Source organism: Oncorhynchus clarkii, chromosome 17 (genome assembly GCF_045791955.1).
Source record: "Oncorhynchus clarkii lewisi isolate Uvic-CL-2024 chromosome 17, UVic_Ocla_1.0, whole genome shotgun sequence".
Taxonomy (NCBI): Eukaryota; Metazoa; Chordata; class Actinopteri; order Salmoniformes; family Salmonidae; genus Oncorhynchus; species Oncorhynchus clarkii.
The window spans coordinates 34,603,431-34,622,438 of NC_092163.1; the positions used below are offsets into that span (position 1 = coordinate 34,603,431).

Genomic DNA, 19,008 nt, shown 5'->3' on the forward strand with positions numbered 1-19,008 from the left:
GCAGACTGAAGGAAAAGCAGCCAACAAGTGCTCAGCATATGTGGGAACTCATTCAAGACGGTTGGAAAAACATTCCAGGTGAAGCTGGTTAAGAGAATGCCAAGAGTGTGCAAAGCTGTGATCAAGGCAAAGGGTGGCTACTTTGAAGAATATAAAATATAAAATATATTTTGATTTGTTTAAACCTTTTTTGGTTACTACATGATTCCATATGTGTTATTTCATAGCTTTGATGTCTTCAGTATTATTCTACAATGTAGAAAATAGTAAAAATAAAGAAAAACCCTTGAATGATTAGGTGTGTCCAAACTTTTAACTGTTACTGTATGTGTATATGATTGGTTTAGATTTGGTCCGGATCGGACCAAATTTGAACCATGCTTAGACATCTACACTATGTTTCACAGGTCTCACGTGCCAATGTGCCCTCCAAACACCGACTTCGAGGGCATTATAACTTTTCAAATAAGGATTTACATATTTTCATTAATAAAGTTATTTTTATTAATTTATTCATACTTTTTCATCCTTCCACAAGATATTGTCCCAACACAAATCTAGGGTTGCTAGCCAATCCGGTTGGTCGTTCCTTCTTTCGGTTCAGTTGCCATAGATGTGACCCAGTCGTTAATTCTTTTTGCTCTATATCCATGGACGTGACCCAGTCGTTCGTTCTAAATGTTCTATTGTCATACTGGCTTATAATGTTCTTATCCCTTGCTTGCTAGCTAGCCAACTACGGCTAACTTAGTCACTTCAAACAGTGCAGCCAGAATAACAACAAAGTAGCTTCATTTGCATTTGTTTAAACTGTTTTCTAGTGACATTTATTTGGAGACATCCATAACAATGAGCTAGTAAGACTGCAAACTAGCTGCACTTTGTTTCATTTGACCTGTTTTCTATTGATATTTCTATGTATACAGTGCATTCTGAAAGTATTCAAACTCCTTCCCTTTTCCCACATTTTGTTACATTACAGCCTTATTCTAAAAATGGATTTAAAAAAAAATCCTCATCAATCTACACACAATACCCCATAATGACAAAGCAAAAACTGTCTTTTAGAATATTTGCTGATTTATTACAAGTAAAAAACAGAAGTATCACATTTACGTAAGTATTCAGACCCTTCACTCTGTACTTTGTTGAAGCACCTTTGGCAGCGATTACAGCCTTGAGTCTTCTTGGGTATGACGCTACAAGCTTGGCACACCAGTATTTGGGGAGTTTCTCCCATTATTTTCTGCAAATCCTCTCAAGCTTTGTCAGGTCGCTGCACAACTATTTTCAGTTCGCAAAACACCAGTCTCAAGGTCAACAGTGAAGAGGAACTCCGGCATGCTGGCCTTCTGGGCAGAGTTCCTCCGTCCAGTGTCTGTGTTCTTTGCCTATCTTAATTTTTTATTTTTATTGGCCAGTCAGAGAAATAGCTTTTTCTTTGCAACTCTGCCTAGAAGGCCAGCATCCTGAAGTCGCTTCTTCACTGTTGACGTTGAGACTGGTGTTTTGCGGGTACTATTTAATGAAGCTGCCAGTTGAGGACTTGAGAGGCGTCTGATTCTCATACTAGACACTCTAATATACTTGTCCTCTTGCTCAGTTGTGTACCAGGGCCTCCCACTCCTCTTTCTTTTCTGGTTAGTTTGCGCTGTTCTGTGAAGGAAGTAGTACACAGCCTTGTACGAGATCTTCAGTTTCTTGGAAATTTCTCACATGGAATAGCCTTCATTTCTCAGAACAAGGGGACGGTCTAACTTTAGACCGTCCCCTCGCCCATACCCGGGCGCGAACCAGGGACCCTCTGCACACATCAACAACAGTCACCCACGAAGCATCGTTACCCATCGCTCCACAAAAGCCGCGGCCCTTGCAGAGCAAGGGGAACTACTACTTCAAGGTCTCAGAGCAAGTGACGTCACTGATTGAAACGCTATTTAGCGCGCACCGCTAACTAAGCTAGCCGTTTCACATCCGTTAACATAATTAACATAAACATAACACTAACATAATTGCATAATGGTTTTCTAATGATCAATTATCATTTTCAAATTATAAACTTAGATTAGCTAACACAACGTGCCATTGGAAGACAGGAGTGATGGATGCTGATAATGGGCCTCTGAACGCCTATGTAGATATTCCATTAAAAATCAGCAGTTTCCAGCGATTTTTACAACATTAACAATGTCTATACTGTATCGCTGATCAATTTAATGTTATTTTAATGGACAAAAAACTTGTTTTTCTTTCAAAAAGTAGGAAATGTCCACCGGGCCTCCCGGGTGGCGCAGTGGCTAAGGGCGCTGTACTGCAGCGCCAGCTGTGCCACCAGAGAATCTGGGTTCGCGCCCAGGCTTCGTGGGTCGACGCACAATTGGCCTAGCGTTGTCCGGGTTAGGGAGGGTTTGGCCGGTAGGGAAATCCTTGTCTGATCGCGCACCAGCGACTCCTGTGGCGGGCCCGGTGCAGTGCGCGCTAACCAAGGTTGCCAGGTGCACGGTGTTTCCTCCGACACATTGGTGTGGCTGGCTTCCGGGTTGGATGGCGCTGTGTTAAGAAGCAGTGCGGCTTGGTTGGGTTGTGTATCGGAGGACGCATGACTTTCAACCTTAGTCTCTCCCGAGCCCGTACGGGAGTTGTAGCGATGAGACAATTGGATACCACAAAATTGGGGAGAAAAAGGAGTAAAATATATATATTTTTTTAAAGTAGGAAATGTCCAAGTGACACTTTAGTGTAATTTGTAAATGGTTTTCTAGTAAATTAGTAAGAATGTCTCACCCCATGCTCAAGAATGGCCTTTTTCCCTTTATTCAGATTACAGCTGCTCACTATTATTACTACTTATTTGAAAAATAATGTCATTATTTTTTAAACAAGCCTTAGAAAGTTGGTTGCAATTTCAGTTTAATCCACCTGAAAAGACAGAACAAATAATACAACAAATATTGTTGTTAAACTCAAATATACTAATTGATTAAAAAACATATTTTTTGATCAAATTTAAAAAAGGTAAAAATCTTTGTAAATGATATCATAAATAGGACTGGTGGAATTATGTCACACATGCAGCTAACACAGACATATGGAAATGTCTGCTCTACCCAAAGTTACAACCAACTAATTGCAGCGTTACCACAAAAATGGAAGAGGCAAGTGGAAGGAGGAAATAGTAAGGAACTTGTCTGTCAGCCCTGCATTGAAGACCAAAAATGATTAAAGAAAATTGTGATAAATAAAAATATATACCAGTTTAATTTAAGGACCAAAAAATGACAGCTCTGCCATATAAATTGCTAAATAGTTGGGAAGAGATTTTCAATGTACCGATTCCATGGCACATGGTTTATGAATTGACACGCAAAACGACACTGGATTCAAAACTTAAAATGTTTCAATTTAAATTATTATACAAAATTCTTGCAACCAATAGAATGTTATATATATATATATGGAAGATACAATCCTCTCAGCTCTGCAGATTTTGCTGCAAGGAGGCGGAGTCATTAGATAATTTATTTTGGTACTGTCCATATGTAGCTCATTTTTGGTCACAGGTCCAGGAATGGCTGAAGAATTGCAACATTTACCTAGAACTAACGCTGCAGATATCAATGCTGGGTGATTTGAAAAGTTATAGTCAATCGATCAATAGTATAATAATTATTTTAGCAAAAATGTGTATCTTTAATTTACAATCTGTAGAAGCAATGAGAATAGAAAGGTTCAATATTTTGTGAAGCATCACAGCACAGTTGAAAAATGTATGGCAAATGGAAATCCAAAATGGATGGTGTTAAGAGATAGATGGGAAGGGGTTGAATGGAGCTGAAGGGTGGGATTAATAACAACAAGATAACAAATGTAAAACATACTGGGTCTGTAAAATGTATATAGGTTCAGACATTTTGTGAAATAGCACAGTTACAAATAGAAATCAAACTGGATGGACATCAAAAATAGAGGAAGGCCAGGACTATAACCAAACAAAATATAACTATTGTAAAATAGATTGTGTCTGTAAAATGTGTATAGTATGTATAATTTGAAGGTAGAAGCATAAGTGATATTGTTTATTAGTTTACTCCAATTGGGCGAGGGATGGTAGGGTTTGCAGGGAATAATAAAGGTATATTCAAAAAAAAAATTGTATATGTATTTTTCCTTTATTTAACTAGGCAAGTCAGTTAAGAACAAATTCAATGACTGCCTGTTCAGGGGCAGAACGACAGATTTGTACTTTGTCAGCTCGGGAATATGAACGTGCAACCTTTCGGTTACTAGTCCAACGCTCTAACCACTAGGCTACCCTACCGCAGATATGTATGAATGTTTATGCATATATGTATATGGGTATGTGTATATGTTTGTTTTTAGAAAGATATATTGACCCCCAAAAATATATGGGGGATTGGAAATGATGCAGACAATTACGTTGATGGAAGCAACAATCTATCTGCAATATTAATGCTGATTACCCCCTAAAACGGAGACGTGGCTGAGTCAAATAGGAATCCTGACTTAATGAACTTAAAATATCACACTTTATTGCAAATCTGTGGTTTATGTAAGAAAGTCCCACTTTAATTGACAATTGCCTGTTAATTAATGAGCGTTTAAGAATTGAGTGCCTTACGTCATTGTCAGGGGGCGATGGTGGTCACGTGCTGGTTTCAATTTCCTGTTTACCACTTGTTCCTTGAGACAGTTCATTTCAACACTTGCACATTCGTGTGATTTTGATCGAGAACAACAAATACGCATTTGAATCCCTGCAGCTACGGAATTAATCGTTTCGGAAACGTTCATATTTTTCTGTCATCTTTGCCTTGCGGAAATTAAGACGTGACATTGAGGAAACGCGTGACTAGGCCAGGAGTCCTTGAGATTTCCTGAGTCAGGCCCCCGGACTACATGATTGAAGCTCGTAGCGTTAGTATTACTCTGTCAACACCAAACATACGCGTGATGAGGGCAAGGACTACAAACAAGTCAACTGGGTGATCGTCTGCATTCAATTTTAAAGACTAACTTTTGGTAATGTGGTGGTTTTAACTTGGAGCGTGGATACGTTCTAAAATGAGCTAAGTTAACTAGATAAAGTTAGCTAACGTTAGTCAACCAAATCATCCACCTCCGGCTAAGTTAGCCACGTTACCTACAGCCTTCTTGCCTGAACAGTTTTGCCTGGAATATTTAGTTAGACGCCCTTGTTTGTAGAGGGTTCCAACCCGGCGGTGCCCTGCATTCAGAAAAAATACCCGGCTCCGGCCCCTTCAAGCGGGCAGTCAGAAATAAACTGGCTGGGAAGGGATGGCCTGGTGGCTCTTCCCGTTCCCAATGTGCTGCGGTGTTTGAGGGCGGACGAGTTCGGATAGAGCCCAAGGTGGGTCGCGGAACGATGATGGCTGCATCCCCGTCTGTGTCTGGGAGCCTAACGGCCTCCGGACAAACGTTATCCGGCAGAAAGAGCGAGGAAATAGCGGATTTGATAGATTTGTTTTCGAAGACACAGTACAGAGCGAAAGAAGTCTCCCGACGGGTAAGTTAGCTGTCCTCAACATGCATATTTTTATATTATCATAATTTCTGCATGTCACATAATAGCCCAGCTTTAGCTATGTATTTTCCCAGAGATGGTCTACCATTAACTCTCGATCACGACTCTCCGTTCATATTGCATTACACAAGTCACTCGACGAAGGCGTCTTCTGTAGTGTTTTTTTTGTTAAGATCCCTGACTCTCGGTCTAAATTAACATACATTTAATTTCTGCGTGAAATAATTTTAACAATACAAAATATTAAATCGAGGCACACCTTGATAGGGTTAGGGTCGGTGTACCCACACAGCCATGCAGTGCCTTAAAGTATTCATACCCCTTGACTTACTCCATATTTTGTGTTACAGCTTAATTCACAATTGATTTTAAATATTTTTTTCTCACCCATCTACACACGATATCCCATAATGACAAAGTGGAAACATGTTTTTAGAAATCTTTACAAATGTATTAAAATTAAATACAGAAATATCTAATTTACATATACCACCCTATCCCTGAGTCAATACATGTTCGAATCAGCTTTGGCAGCAGTGAGTCTTTCTGAGTAAGTCTCAAAGGCCTTTCCACACCTGGATTGTGCAACATTTACCCCAAATTCTTCCAGCTCTGTCAAATTGGTTGTTGAGCATTATTAGGCAATCATTTTCAAGTCTTGCCATCGGTTTTCAGGCAGATTTAAGTCAAAACTGTAGCTCGGCTACTCGAAGTAGTCCCTGTCTTTTTGGTAAGCAACTCCCATGTATATTTGGCTATGTGTTTTAGGTAATTGTCCTGCTGGAAGCTAAATTCCCAGTGTCCCGGTGGAAAGCAGACAGAACCAGGTTTTCCTATAGCATTTTTCCTGTGCTTAGCTCCATTCCTTTTTCTTTTCTTATTCTAAAAAAAAACCTCCCCAGTTCTTACTGATTTTCAAGCATACCCATAACATGATGCAGCCACCACTATGCTTGAAAATATGGAGTGATAATCAGTAATACGTTTGGAGCAAATCCAATTCAACACATTTTGTATTCAGGATAGTGAATTGCTTTGTCACATTTCTTACAGTATTACTTTAGTGCCTTGTTGCAAACAGGATCCATGTTTTGCAATATGTTTTTATTCTGTTCAGCATTCCTTTTCACTCAGTCAATTAGGTTAGTATTGTGGTGTAACTACAGTGTTGATCCGTCTTCAGTTTTCTCCCATCACAGCCATTAAACTCTTAATTGTTTTAGTCATCATTGGCCTCATGGTGAAATTCCAGAGCGGTTTCCTTCCTCTCCATCAATTGAGTTAGGAAGGACGCCTGTATCTGCGTAGTGACTGAATTGATACACCATCCAAAGTGGAATTAATAATAACTTCACCATGCTCAAAGGGATATTCACTGTCTGCTTTTCAAAAACATTTGACCCATCTAGTAATGGGTGCCCTTTGCAAGGCATTGGAAAACCTCCCTGGTCTTTGTGGTTGAACCTGTGTTTGAAATTCACTGCTTGACTGAGGGTGCTTACATATAATTGTATGTGTGGGGTACAGAGATGAGGTAGTCCTTCAAAAATCATGTTAAACAACCCCATCAAACAGTGCACACAGAGTGATTCCATTAGTGCTGTCCCCGACCAAAAACAAATATTGGTTGACTGAAAGTTGTCTGTTCTTTCGACCAATCGATTGGTTGAAATTTTAAATGTGTATTTTTCCATATCTATGCATTGAGCTTGTCTGATGCTTGAAGTGCACTGTTTGATGAAATAGGAACGGTTTCATTTAATTTATGTCTTCGTATCTTAATATGATTGTCATGTGGTTAATTAATTTTCAAAATGAAAATGATACTTTTTAGGTTTGTAACTACTATTGCCATTGCCGACTATGTAAAAATAGCATATAAAGCCTGCGAATAAAAACATTGCAGCCTGCAGTTAGAGAATACCCTGATAAAAGTTCATATCCTATCACATTGGCTACGCATGGCCTATCTGCAATGAAATTGAAACATTAGATCAACAATTTGTCTGACCCAAAGTGCATACTAGGGTACTTGCAACATTGTATAAAATATTCTGGGTCCTCAGTTTCCCATGCCAGTGAGCTCTGGACAGGCACAGCTGTAGGCTTTTTATGTAAAGCATAAGAAGTAATCAGGTAGGCATATTTTTATGACGTTTCTAATGGATCATAGCATGACATTTTTCCCTTTCACGCTGAGCGGTTATCGAAAGTGAGAGAGCTGAAAAATATATTTCAAATGCACTGAGGAACTATTTTCATTATCAATGGATGTAAAACCAGACTTTGTTTGCTTGCTGTTTGAGGTGAAGAAAACATTACTTTGAGAAACTCCACAGCTCATCAGTGGTGGTCCGTCAAGCCAATCAGAAATACACTCAGAGCCCCAAATGGGCAAATTTGTGACCCACCGCCTTGATTCGGGCTTATGAAATGTTTTTTTATTTTATTTTTTACGTTTGCTCAAGGTAGACGCAGCGCTACAAAATCGGATATCATAAACTTCAGCTGATGCTCTGAAAGAGCTGCAAAATCTGGACCCCTACAAATCAACTGGGCCTGACAATCTGGACCCTCTCTTTCTAAAATTATCTGCCACAATTGTTGCAACCCTTATTACTTGCCTGTTCAACCTCCCTTTCGTATCGTCTGAGATCCCCACAGATTGGATAGCTGTCATGGTCATAGTCCTTTTCAAAGGGGCTGACAAACTAGACCCAAACCGTTATCGACCTATATCCATCCTGCCCTGCCTTTCTAAAATCTTTGAAAGACAAGTTAACAAACAGATCACCGACCCCTTCGAATCCCACCTTACCTTCTTCACTATGCAATCTGGTTTCTGAGCTGGTGCACCTCAGCCACGCTCAAGGTCCTAAACGATATCATAACCACCATCAATAAAAGACAGTACTGTGCAGCCGTCTTCATTGAACTGGCCAAGGCTTTCGACTCTGTCAATCACAGCATTCTTATCGGCAGACTCAATAGCCTTGGCTTCTCAAATGACTGCCTCGTCTGGTTCACCGATTACTTCTCAGAGTTCAGTGTGTCAAATCGGAAGGCCTGTTGTCCGGACCTCTGGCAGTCTCTATGGGTGTGCCACAGGGTTCAATTCTTGGGCCGACTCTTTTCTCTGTATACAGTTGAAGTCGGAAGTTTACATACACTTAGGTTGAAGTCAACTAGTTTTTCAACCACTCCACAAATTTCTTGTTAACAAACTAGTTTGGCAAGTCAGTTAGGACATCTACTTTGTGCAAGACACAAGTAATTTTTCTGACAATTGTTTAGACAGATTATTTAACTTATAACTCACTATCACAATTCCAGTGAAGTGAAGTCAGAAGTTTACATACACTGAGTTGACTGCCTTTAAATGGCTTGAAAAAATTCCTGAAAATTGTCATGGCTTTAGAAGCTTCTGATAGGCTAATTGACATCATTTGAGTCAATTGGAGGTGTGTCTGTGGATGTATTTCAAGGCCTACCTTCAACCTCAGTGCCTCTTTGCTTGACATCATGGCTGATTTCTTTTGATTTTCCTAAGACCTCAGAAAAATGTTGTAGACCTCCAAGTCTGGTTCATCCTTGGGAGCAATTTCCAAACACCTGACGGTACCACGTTCATCTGTACTAACAGTACGCAAGTATAAACACCATGGCACCATGCAGCCGTCACACAGCTTAGGAAGGAGGCGCATTCTCTCCTAGAGATGAACGTGCTTGGGTGCAAAAAGTGCAAATCAATCCCAGAACAACAGCAAAGGACCTTGTAAAGATGCTGGAGGAAGCAGGTACAAAAGTGTCTATATCCACAGTAAAACAAGTTCTATATCGACATAACCTGAAAGGCCGCTCAGCAAGGAAGAAGCCACTGCTACAAAACCGCCATAAAAAAAAGCCAGACTATGGTTTGCAACTGCACATTGGGACAAAGATGGTAGTTTTTGGAGAAATGTCCTCATCTGATGAAACAAAAATAGAACGGTTGGCCATAATGACCATCGTTATGTTTGGAGGAAATAGGGGGAGGCTTGCAAGCCCAAGAACACCATCCCAACCGTGAAGCACAGGGGTGGCAGCATCATGTTGTGGGGGTGCTTTGCTGCAGCAGGGACTGTGCACTTCACAAAATAGATGGCTTCATGGGGGAGGAATATTATGTGGCTATATTAAAGCAACATCTCAAGACATCAGTCAGGAAGTTAAAAGCTTGGTCGAAATTGGGTCTTCCAAATTGACAATGACCCCAAGCATACTTCCAAAGTTGTGGTAAAATGGCTTAAGGACAACCGTCAAGGTATTGGAGTGGCCATCACAAAGCCCTGACCTCAATCCCATAGACAATTTGTGGGCAGAACTGAAAAAGTGTGTGTGAGCAAGGAGGCCTACAAACCTGACTCAGCTACACCAGCTCTGTCAGGAGGAATGGGCCAAAATTCACCCAACTTATTGTGGGAAGCTTGTGGAAGGCTACCCGACACGTTTAACCCAGGTTAAACAATTTAAAGGCAATGCTACCAAATAATAATTGGATCTATGGTAACTTCTGACCCACTGGGAATATAATGAAGGAAATAAAAGCTGAAATAAATCATTCTCTGTACTATTATTCTGACATTTCACATTCATAAAATAAAGTGGTGATCCTAACTGACCTAAGACAGGGAATTTGTGCTAGGATTAAATGTCAGGAGTTGTGAAAAGCTGTGTTTAAATGTATTTGGCTAAGATGTATGTAAACTTCCTACTTCAACTGTATATCAATGATGTCGCTCTTGCTGCTGGTCATTGTCTGATCCACCTCTACGCAGACGACACTATTCTGTATACATCTGGCCTTTCTTTGGACACTGTGCTAACAAACCTCAACGAGCTTCGACACCATACACTCCTTCCGTGGCCTCCAACTGCGTTTAAATGCTAGTAAACACAGTTGTAATTATTTCACCTCTATTGCCTTACCTCCCTACTTCTACATTTGCACACACTGTACATAGATTTTCTATTGTTATTGACTGCGTTTGTTTGTTACTCTGTTGTTTTTGTCGCACTGCTTTGCTTTATCTTGGCCAGGTCACAGTTGTAAATGAGAACTTGTTCTTATCTGGCATATCTGGTTAAGTAAAGGTGAAATTAAAAAAGTTGAACAATGGGGAAAACTTATTTTCCTTTGACAGTTGATTAACTTGTATCCCCACTTTTGAGATTGTCTCTTGAATGTTTTGGTTCACCTAATGGAGAGCTTGTTCACACCCTCTTAAGCCCCACTCATATCTTTACATTAAGGATAAATTCCAGGTAGAAATACAGTAGTTCTTGGCATTACATGTTATTGGTCACATACAAGTGTTTAGCAGATGTTATTGCTGACGTAGCAAAATGCTTGTGTTTCTAGCTCCGACACTGCAATAATATCTAACAAGTAATATATTTTACATCATATACACACGTCTAAGTAAAGGAATGGAATTAAGAATATATACATTTATGGACGAGCAATGTCAGAGCGGCATAGACTAAGATACAGTAGAATAGAATACAGTGTATACATACATACGAGATGATTAATGCAAAATATGTAAACATTATTAAAGTGGCCTGGGATTTCAAAGTCTATGTATTTAGCCAGCATCCTCTAATGTGCTAATGTTGGCTATTTAACAGTCAGATGGTCCTGAGATTAAGCTTTTTCAGTCTCTCGGTCCCAGCTTTGGTGCACCTGTATGGATGATAGTGGGGTGAAAAGGCTGTGGCTCGAGTGGTTGTTGTCCTTGATGATCTTTTTGGCCTTCCTGTGACATTGGGTGCTGTTGGTGTCCTGGAGGGCAGGTAGTTTGTCCCCGGTGATGCGTTGGGCAGACTGCACTACCCTCTGGAGAGCCCTGTGGTTGTGGGCGGTGCATTTTCCATAGCAGGCAGTGATACAGCCTAACACAATGCTCTCAATTGTGCATCTGTAAAACTTGAGGGTTTTAGGTGCCAAGCCAAATTTATTCCGCCTCCTGAGGTTGAAGAGCTGCTGTTTCCCCTTCATCACACTGTCTGTGTGGGTGGACTATTTCAGTTTGTCAGTAATGTGTACACAGAGGAACTTGAAGCTTTCAACCTTCTCAACTGCGGTCCCGTCTGTGGATAGGGAGGTGCTCCCTCTGTTTCCTGAAGTCCACGATCATCTTTTTTTGTTTTGTTGAAGTTGAGTGAGAGGTTATTTTCCTGGCACCACACTCTGAGCCCTCACCACCTCCCTGGAGGCTGCCTCGTCATTGTTGGTTATCAAGCCTACTACTGTTGTCGTCTAAACTTGATGATTAGGTTGGAGGCGTGCTTGGCCACGCAGTCATGGTGAACAGGCAGTACAGGAGTTGGCTGAGCACGCACCCTTGTGGGGCTCCGGAGTTGAGGATCAGTGGGGTGATTGTTTCCTAATTTCACCACCTGGGGGTGGCCCGTCAGGAAGTCCAGGACCCAGTTGCACAGGGCGGGGTTCAGACCCAGGGCCTCAAGCTGAATGATGAGCTTGGAGGGTACTATAGTGTTGAATGCTGAGCTATAGTCAATGAACAGCATTCTTACATAGGTATTCCTCTTGTCCAAATGGGATAGGGGCAGTGTGTGAGGTGTTCTAGGTAGAGGTTGACCGATTTTATGATTTTTCAACGCCAATACCGATTATTGGAAAACCAAAAAAAAGCCGCTTTTTAATTTTAATTTTTTAAAATGTATTTACATTTTTATTTTATATATTTTTTTTATTTGTAATAATGACAATTACAACAATACTGAATGAACACTTATTTTAACTTAATATAATACATCAATAAAAATCAATTTAGCTTAAAATAAATAATGAAACATGTTCAATTTGGTTTAAATAATGCAAAAACAAAGTGTTGGAGAAGTAAAAGTGCAATATGTGCCATGTAAAAAAAGCTAACGTTTGAGTTCCTTCCTCAGAACATGAGAACATATGGAAGTTGCTGCTTCCTTTTAACATGAGACTTCAATATTCCAAGGTAAGAGGTTGTAGTTAATATAGTACTTATAGGACTATTTCTCTCTATACCATTTGGATTTCATATACCTTTGACCATTGGATGTTCTTATAGGCACTTTAGAATTGCCAGTGGAACCGTATAGCTTCCATCCCTCCTCGCCCCTACCTGGGCTCGAACCAGGAACACATCGACAACAGCCACCCTCGAAGCAGCGCTACCCATCGCTCCACAAAAGCCGCAGCCCTTGCAGAGCAAGGGGAACAACTACAGCAGGCTCGAGTGATTTTTGAAACGCTATTAGCACGTACCCCGCTAACTAGCTAGCCATTTCATATCGGTTACACCAGCCATTAGGCTGATAGGCTTGAAGTCGTAAACAGCTGTGCTTGCGAAGAGCTGAGGGCAAAACGTACAAAAGTGCTGTTTGAATGAATGCTTACGAGCCTGCTGCTGCCTACCATCACGCTGTCAGACTGCTCTATCAAATCATAGACTTAATTATAACGTAACACACATACGAGCCTTTGATCATTAATAGTTTCCGGATTCGAATACATTTATTATTTCAGTGAAATACGGAACTGTTCGGTATTTCATCTAATGGGTGGCATCCCTATGTCTAAATATTCTTGTTACATTGTACAACCTTCAATGTTATGTCATAATTCCGTAAGATTCTGGCAAATTAGTTCGCAATGAGCCAGGCTGCCCAAACTGTTGCATATACCCTGACTCTGCGTGCAATGAACGCAAGAGAAGTGACGCAATTTCACCTGGTTAATATTGCCTGCTAACCTGGATTTATTTTAGCTAAATATGCAGGTTTAAAATATTTACTTCTGTGTATTGATTTTAAGAAAGGCATTGGTGTTTATGGTTAGGTACAGTCGTGCAACGATTGTGCTTTTTCCGCAAATGCGCTTTTGTTAAATCATCACCCAGCGTTGCATCGATTATATGCAATGCAGATACTAGATAAACTAGTAATATCATCAACCATAACTAGTGATTATGATTGATTGTTTTTACAAGATAAGTTTAATGCTAGCTAGCAACTTACCTTGGCTTCTACTGCATTCGTGTAACAGGCAGGCTCCTTGTGGAGTGCAATGAGAGGCAGGTGGTTAGAGCGTTGGACTAGTTAACCGTAAGGTTGCAAGATTGAATCCCAGAGCTGACAAGGTAACAATCTGTCGTTCTGCCCCTGAACAAGGCAGTTAACCCACCGTTCCTAGGCCGTCATTGAAAATAAGAATGACCGACTTGCCTAGTTAAATGAAGGTGTAAAAAAAAAATCTGAGTCCAAAAATATCGATTTCCGATTTTTATGAAAGCTTGAAATCGGCCCTAATTAATCGGCCATTCCGATTTAATCGGTTGTCCTCTAGTTCTCGGTTGGGTGAACAAAAGGACTTGAGTTCCTGTATCGTATCACAATCGCACCATGAGTCGTTACTAATGAAACATACACCCCCGCCCTTCTTCTTCCCGGAGAGATATTTATTCCTATCTGCACGATGAACTGAGAACCCAACTGGCTGGACCCACTAAGACAGTATATCCCTAGAGAGCCATGTTTCTGTAAAACAGATTGTTAAAATCCCCGATTTCTCTCTGGAAAGAAACCCTCGCCCTGAGCTCGTCAACTTTATTATCTATAGACTGAACATTAGCAAGTAATATACTCGGAAGCGGTGGGTGGTTTGCGCGCCTCAGTCGGACTATAAGACCACTCCGAATACCTCTCCTCTGCCGGCGGTGTTTTGGGTCGCCCTCTGGAATAATTTAATTTGCCTTAGGGGCTGTGAACAAAGGATCTGTTTCAGGGAAGTCATATTCCTGGTCGTAGTGCTGGTGAGATACCGCCGCTCTGATATCCAATAGTTCTTCCAGGCTGTATGTAATAACCCCAAAAATGTTCTGGGCTAATAATGTGTCAGAAATTACGCATAAACTAAATGCTGCCAAGTTTCCTAAGAGCTAGAAGCACGGCAGCCCTCTCTGTCGGCACCATTTTTACACAACAATATCCTAATCTGATTTTGAAAGTGTTCAGGTAAAATATTATATAATTATTAGATACAGGGGGGCAAAAAAGTATTGTCAGCCACCAATTGTGCAAGTTCTCCCACTTAAAAAGATGAGAGGCCTGTAATTTTCATTGTAGGTTCACTTCAACTATGACAGACAAAATGAGGGAAAATACCTCAAAAATCACATTGTAGGATTTTTAATGAATTTATTTGCAAATTATGGTGGCTTCTTCCTTTCTGAGCGTCCTTTCACGTTATGTCGATAATAGATCTCGTTTTACTGTGGATATAGACACTTTTGTACCTGTTTCCTCCAGCATCTTCACTGTTCTGGGATTGATTTGCACTTTTCACACATGTACGTTCATCTCTAGGAGACGGAATGCGTCTCTTTCCAGAGCTGTATGACTGCTGCGTGGTCTCATGGGTGGTCTATTGTTTGTACAGATGAACGTGGTACCTTCTGGCGTTTGGAAATTGCTCCCATGGATGAACCAGACTTGTGGAGGTCTACTTTTTTTCCCTTTTGATTTTGGTGATATATGTAATGGGAAATTAGTAGACACTAACAAACACACAAACAACTCTCACACTTAATTTATGAAACAATGAATGTGCACATATTGGTGTGAGAGAGTGTATTCTGGAGAGAGACTTGCATTGTGCATCTTAGTCACACTCTCCTTCCTGGACTGTGCCATCCCCGCGGCCTCCACATTGGCTTAGTCTCTGCCTCCGCAATGGATTAGTTCGATGAGATGGCGCAAATAAAACGGGCGTCTCTGCTTGACTAAAACAATATCTTGGTCGACAAACAGCCTATCGACCATACAATCTACCAGTTCACTAATTAGGGGTAGCCCCTGAGGCCATACAAGTTATGATGTGACTTGTTAAGCACATTTTTTACTCCTGCACTTATTTAGGCTTGAGATAACAAAGGGGTTGAATACTAATTGACTCGAGACATTGCATCTTTTCATTTTTTTTTATGAAAAAAATAAATAAAATTACAAAATAATTCCACCTTGACATTATGCGGTATTGTGTGTAGGCCATTGACAACTCTCAATTGAATCCATTTTAAAATTCAGACTGTAACATAACCAAGGGTGTAAATACTTTCTGAAGGCATTGTGTGTCCATGTTACACCGCTTGTTTCCCGGGATAGCATTCCATGAGAGAAACAATTGTGTTTTTAATTTGAAGCTAGACCTATCCATCGTTGGTTTACAAAGTCTCCTTTGACAACATAGACACAGGCTACACAACGAAGTAATGGGTCTGGGATAATGAGAACAGTCATCTTATCGGTTCATATTCTTAAGTGGGATTTCATATGTCATTAGTTGAAATGACCAAGCAAGCAGTGGGAAATCTTAAAAATGGCACTTGCATACATTATGTATGCATTTTCTTATTAATGTCACCGCACTCTTGACAGAAACCATGGGGGATGGAAATAAAATGTTGGACTTGGGACAAAAAACATACATTGACCTTGTTTGTGTCCACATGATTAAGATGCATGTCCTTTTTTCCTTTCCCAGGGGGAATTTTTGACTAACAGACTAACAATAACCACTTTGATATATTTGTGCCTTACAGGTCGAGACGATAGAGAAGCGTTGCTTGGAACTCTTCGGCCGAGACTACAAGTACAGCGTCATCCACAACACCAACGGCGAGGTGTGTGGCCACTACCCACAGCAGATAGTCTTCCTGGAGTATGAAAGCACCGAGCTCCATAAAGACAGGTATTTAGCCTACTACCTATGTTACCTTAGCCTCTGTGATGACCTTGTTGTGTCAGAAAATATTAGGCCTGCTAGATGTCCAATCCGTGCTGCTTCCGTACTTGTTTCCTCAACTCCTCTCAAAGGTCATTGGAGGAGGAGGTCCAAGGGACGGACCATGATCCTCTTTTCCAATGCGCTTTCAAAGCAATGGAGGAAACAAGCAAGGATTTGACAGTTAATCAAGGACACTTAGTAACTAATTACACTGTTGTTTATTTGTGCCTTCCATAGTCCACTGTACATATTCACACAGAGTCTTAGTAAGAGTGTTGATCTGAGCCCCTAGGATCAGGTCCCCCTGTCCATATAGCCCAATCAATTCATGATATTAAAAGCAAAGTCCTTCTACTCTGAGATGCTTTGTGAATATGGGCCCTGACCTGTTTTTGGACAGAACAACTAAACAGATTTAATATAGTTCAGTCCACATCGTCACAAGTCATGATTCATGGCACGGGGTTTAAAATGATATGCCCATTTTCATGTCCGAGGTCATATGTATTGTGTGAATCAGCAGGAAACATTACGGGAATGTTCTATTTTGGTACGTGTTTGGGAAATAGAATATGTGCTTTTGACCTAAGAGCAGAGCAGCGCAACATTAATATGATCCACACAGTGAAGATGTCTCGACGTTCCAAAATGTGCTTGTCAGGCAAGATGACGATGTTTATGGGGAGAATGCCCTCCCTTCAGGCATTATGATTCTGGATGCGTGTCTGTGCCCTGCTCCGTAGTTTCCCTCTACGCAAATTCACAATTTAGGGAAATCAGCCACTCAATAATTCATAAAAACACCCCATAATGTCTTCACCCAACCGTAATATCTAGAGCAAACGCGTTACTTTTAGTTGTGCGGCTTCACTGCAAGTGGATTGTGTTTTTAAAAATGTTAAGAAATAATAGGGAATAGGATGCCATTTAGGATTCTACATCTTGAGTTGAAATGTCCTCCTCCTCCATTCACCCACCCCTGCACTTTCTGCACTGTTTACTTTTCTAATTATGATGGTAACAAGTTCAGAGTAACAATAAGGCACCACTGGGGTTTGTGGTATATGGTCAATATACCACAGCTAAGGACTGTATCCATTGCTATATTGAGGATTATGAACCATATATTGCTTTGTTATAATAGAGCCATGAAGATGATATATTGCTGATTGCATGAACCATATATTGCTGGGTGTGTCCCCAGGTTTGAGAGCACGGTCCAGATCACCAAGCTGCAGGACCTGGTGAACCGCAGTAAGCTGGCCCGCTGCCGAGGGAGGTTCGTCTGCCCAGTCATCCTCTACAATGGCAAAGTACAACTTTGAGATATATTTATTTTTATCTTTATGTATTTATTTTCCTATGTCTCGCCTTCATTTCACCAGGAAGTTAGTCCCTTTGCGGTCCGGAGACCTCAGCCCTGTTTGAATACTTTTTCAAATGCATCCTTCTTTCCTCCATTCCTTGGGGTAATCACTGATCTGGTCAGACATAATTAGTGAAGTCAATGCAGTGGAATGCTTGCCAACACTAGCCTAATCCTGTCATGTCAGATCAGTGATTGCTTCGAGGAAGGATGTATTTTTAAGAGCATTTGAACAGGGCCCTCAAGTCACCTCTAGCCGGCTTGGCACATTCCTTTCTGAGATCTTTCATTTATAGAAGTGTAATTTTGTAGTTAATAGCTTTTTTAATGCCATACTTTCAGGCAGTAATTTAGATTGAGTTCAAATGCTGTCTTTACTTCACTTATTTTAACAGCTAGGCTTGTTACTGCTTTGCTATTAGCCTACTATGGTTATTACAACCACGTTTGTCATTTGTAATTAAGGAGGGGGGTGAAAGCTTCTCTTAACTTTGCCTTTCTAGTTTGGAACTGTTTTAGCCTGGGCTGCTGTATGTTCCCTTTTCTGTTTTGTGATCTGTCACAATGTTTAAATATGGCCTCTTCCTTTGATTTTCTGCAAATCTTTGAAAACCTGTTGAGCATTGTTTTTAAATACTTCTTGCCTTTTTAGCAAAGAAGTGAATGTGTCAAAAACAACAATAAGAAGGACTTGATTGACTGGTTTATAGACTATTGAGATGAGGAGTATGCTAACGTGTGTGCGTGTGTGTGTGTGTGTGTCTAATACTTATCCTGTGTTGTCTTCCATTGCAGCATATTTGTCGGTCGTCCACTTTGGCAGGCTGGGGGGAGCTATACGGACGCACCGGCTACAACTACATCTTCTCCGGTGAGACTGACAAAGTCAATCTTGTTAGCAAGGGAATCTAGTTCAGGGCCGTATTCACAAAGCGTCTCAGAGTAGGTCTAGGATCAGTTTTTCCCTTTTGCTTTATATTTAATAAGATTACATGGACAGGGGAACTTGATCCTAGACCAGTACTCTTTGACGGATTGATGGATGGGGAGGTTTTTGGGTGGACTGTGGGAGGGGTCTTGGATAGTTGAGCGGCTTCATTGCAAGTGGATTGTGTTTTAAAATTCAATAAGAAATAGGGGGCCTCCTGAGTGGCGCAGCGGTCGAAGGCACTGCATTGCAGTGCTTGAGGCATCACTAGAGACCTGGATTTGATCCCAGGCTGTTACAGCCTGCTGTAATCGGGAGGCCCT

At 40.8% G+C, this 19,008-nt stretch overlaps 1 protein-coding gene across 2 annotated transcripts in view; it reads left to right on the forward strand.

Annotated features, from left to right (window-relative positions):
* Positions 1-4,665: 4,665 nt before the first annotated feature.
* LOC139370742 (myotubularin related protein 14) overlaps positions 4,666-19,008 on the forward strand; it is a 43,102-nt gene continuing 28,759 nt past the window's right edge. The window contains exons 1-4 of one of the 2 annotated variants that reach the window (XM_071110410.1): positions 4,666-5,545; positions 16,207-16,355; positions 17,596-17,704; positions 18,553-18,628. In XM_071110410.1, coding sequence (XP_070966511.1) covers positions 5,405-5,545; positions 16,207-16,355; positions 17,596-17,704; positions 18,553-18,628 — 475 coding nt within the window. In that variant the 5' untranslated portion in view covers positions 4,666-5,404. The remainder of the gene's footprint in view (positions 5,546-16,206; positions 16,356-17,595; positions 17,705-18,552; positions 18,629-19,008) is intronic. The other variant, XM_071110411.1, reaches the window with a different exon arrangement.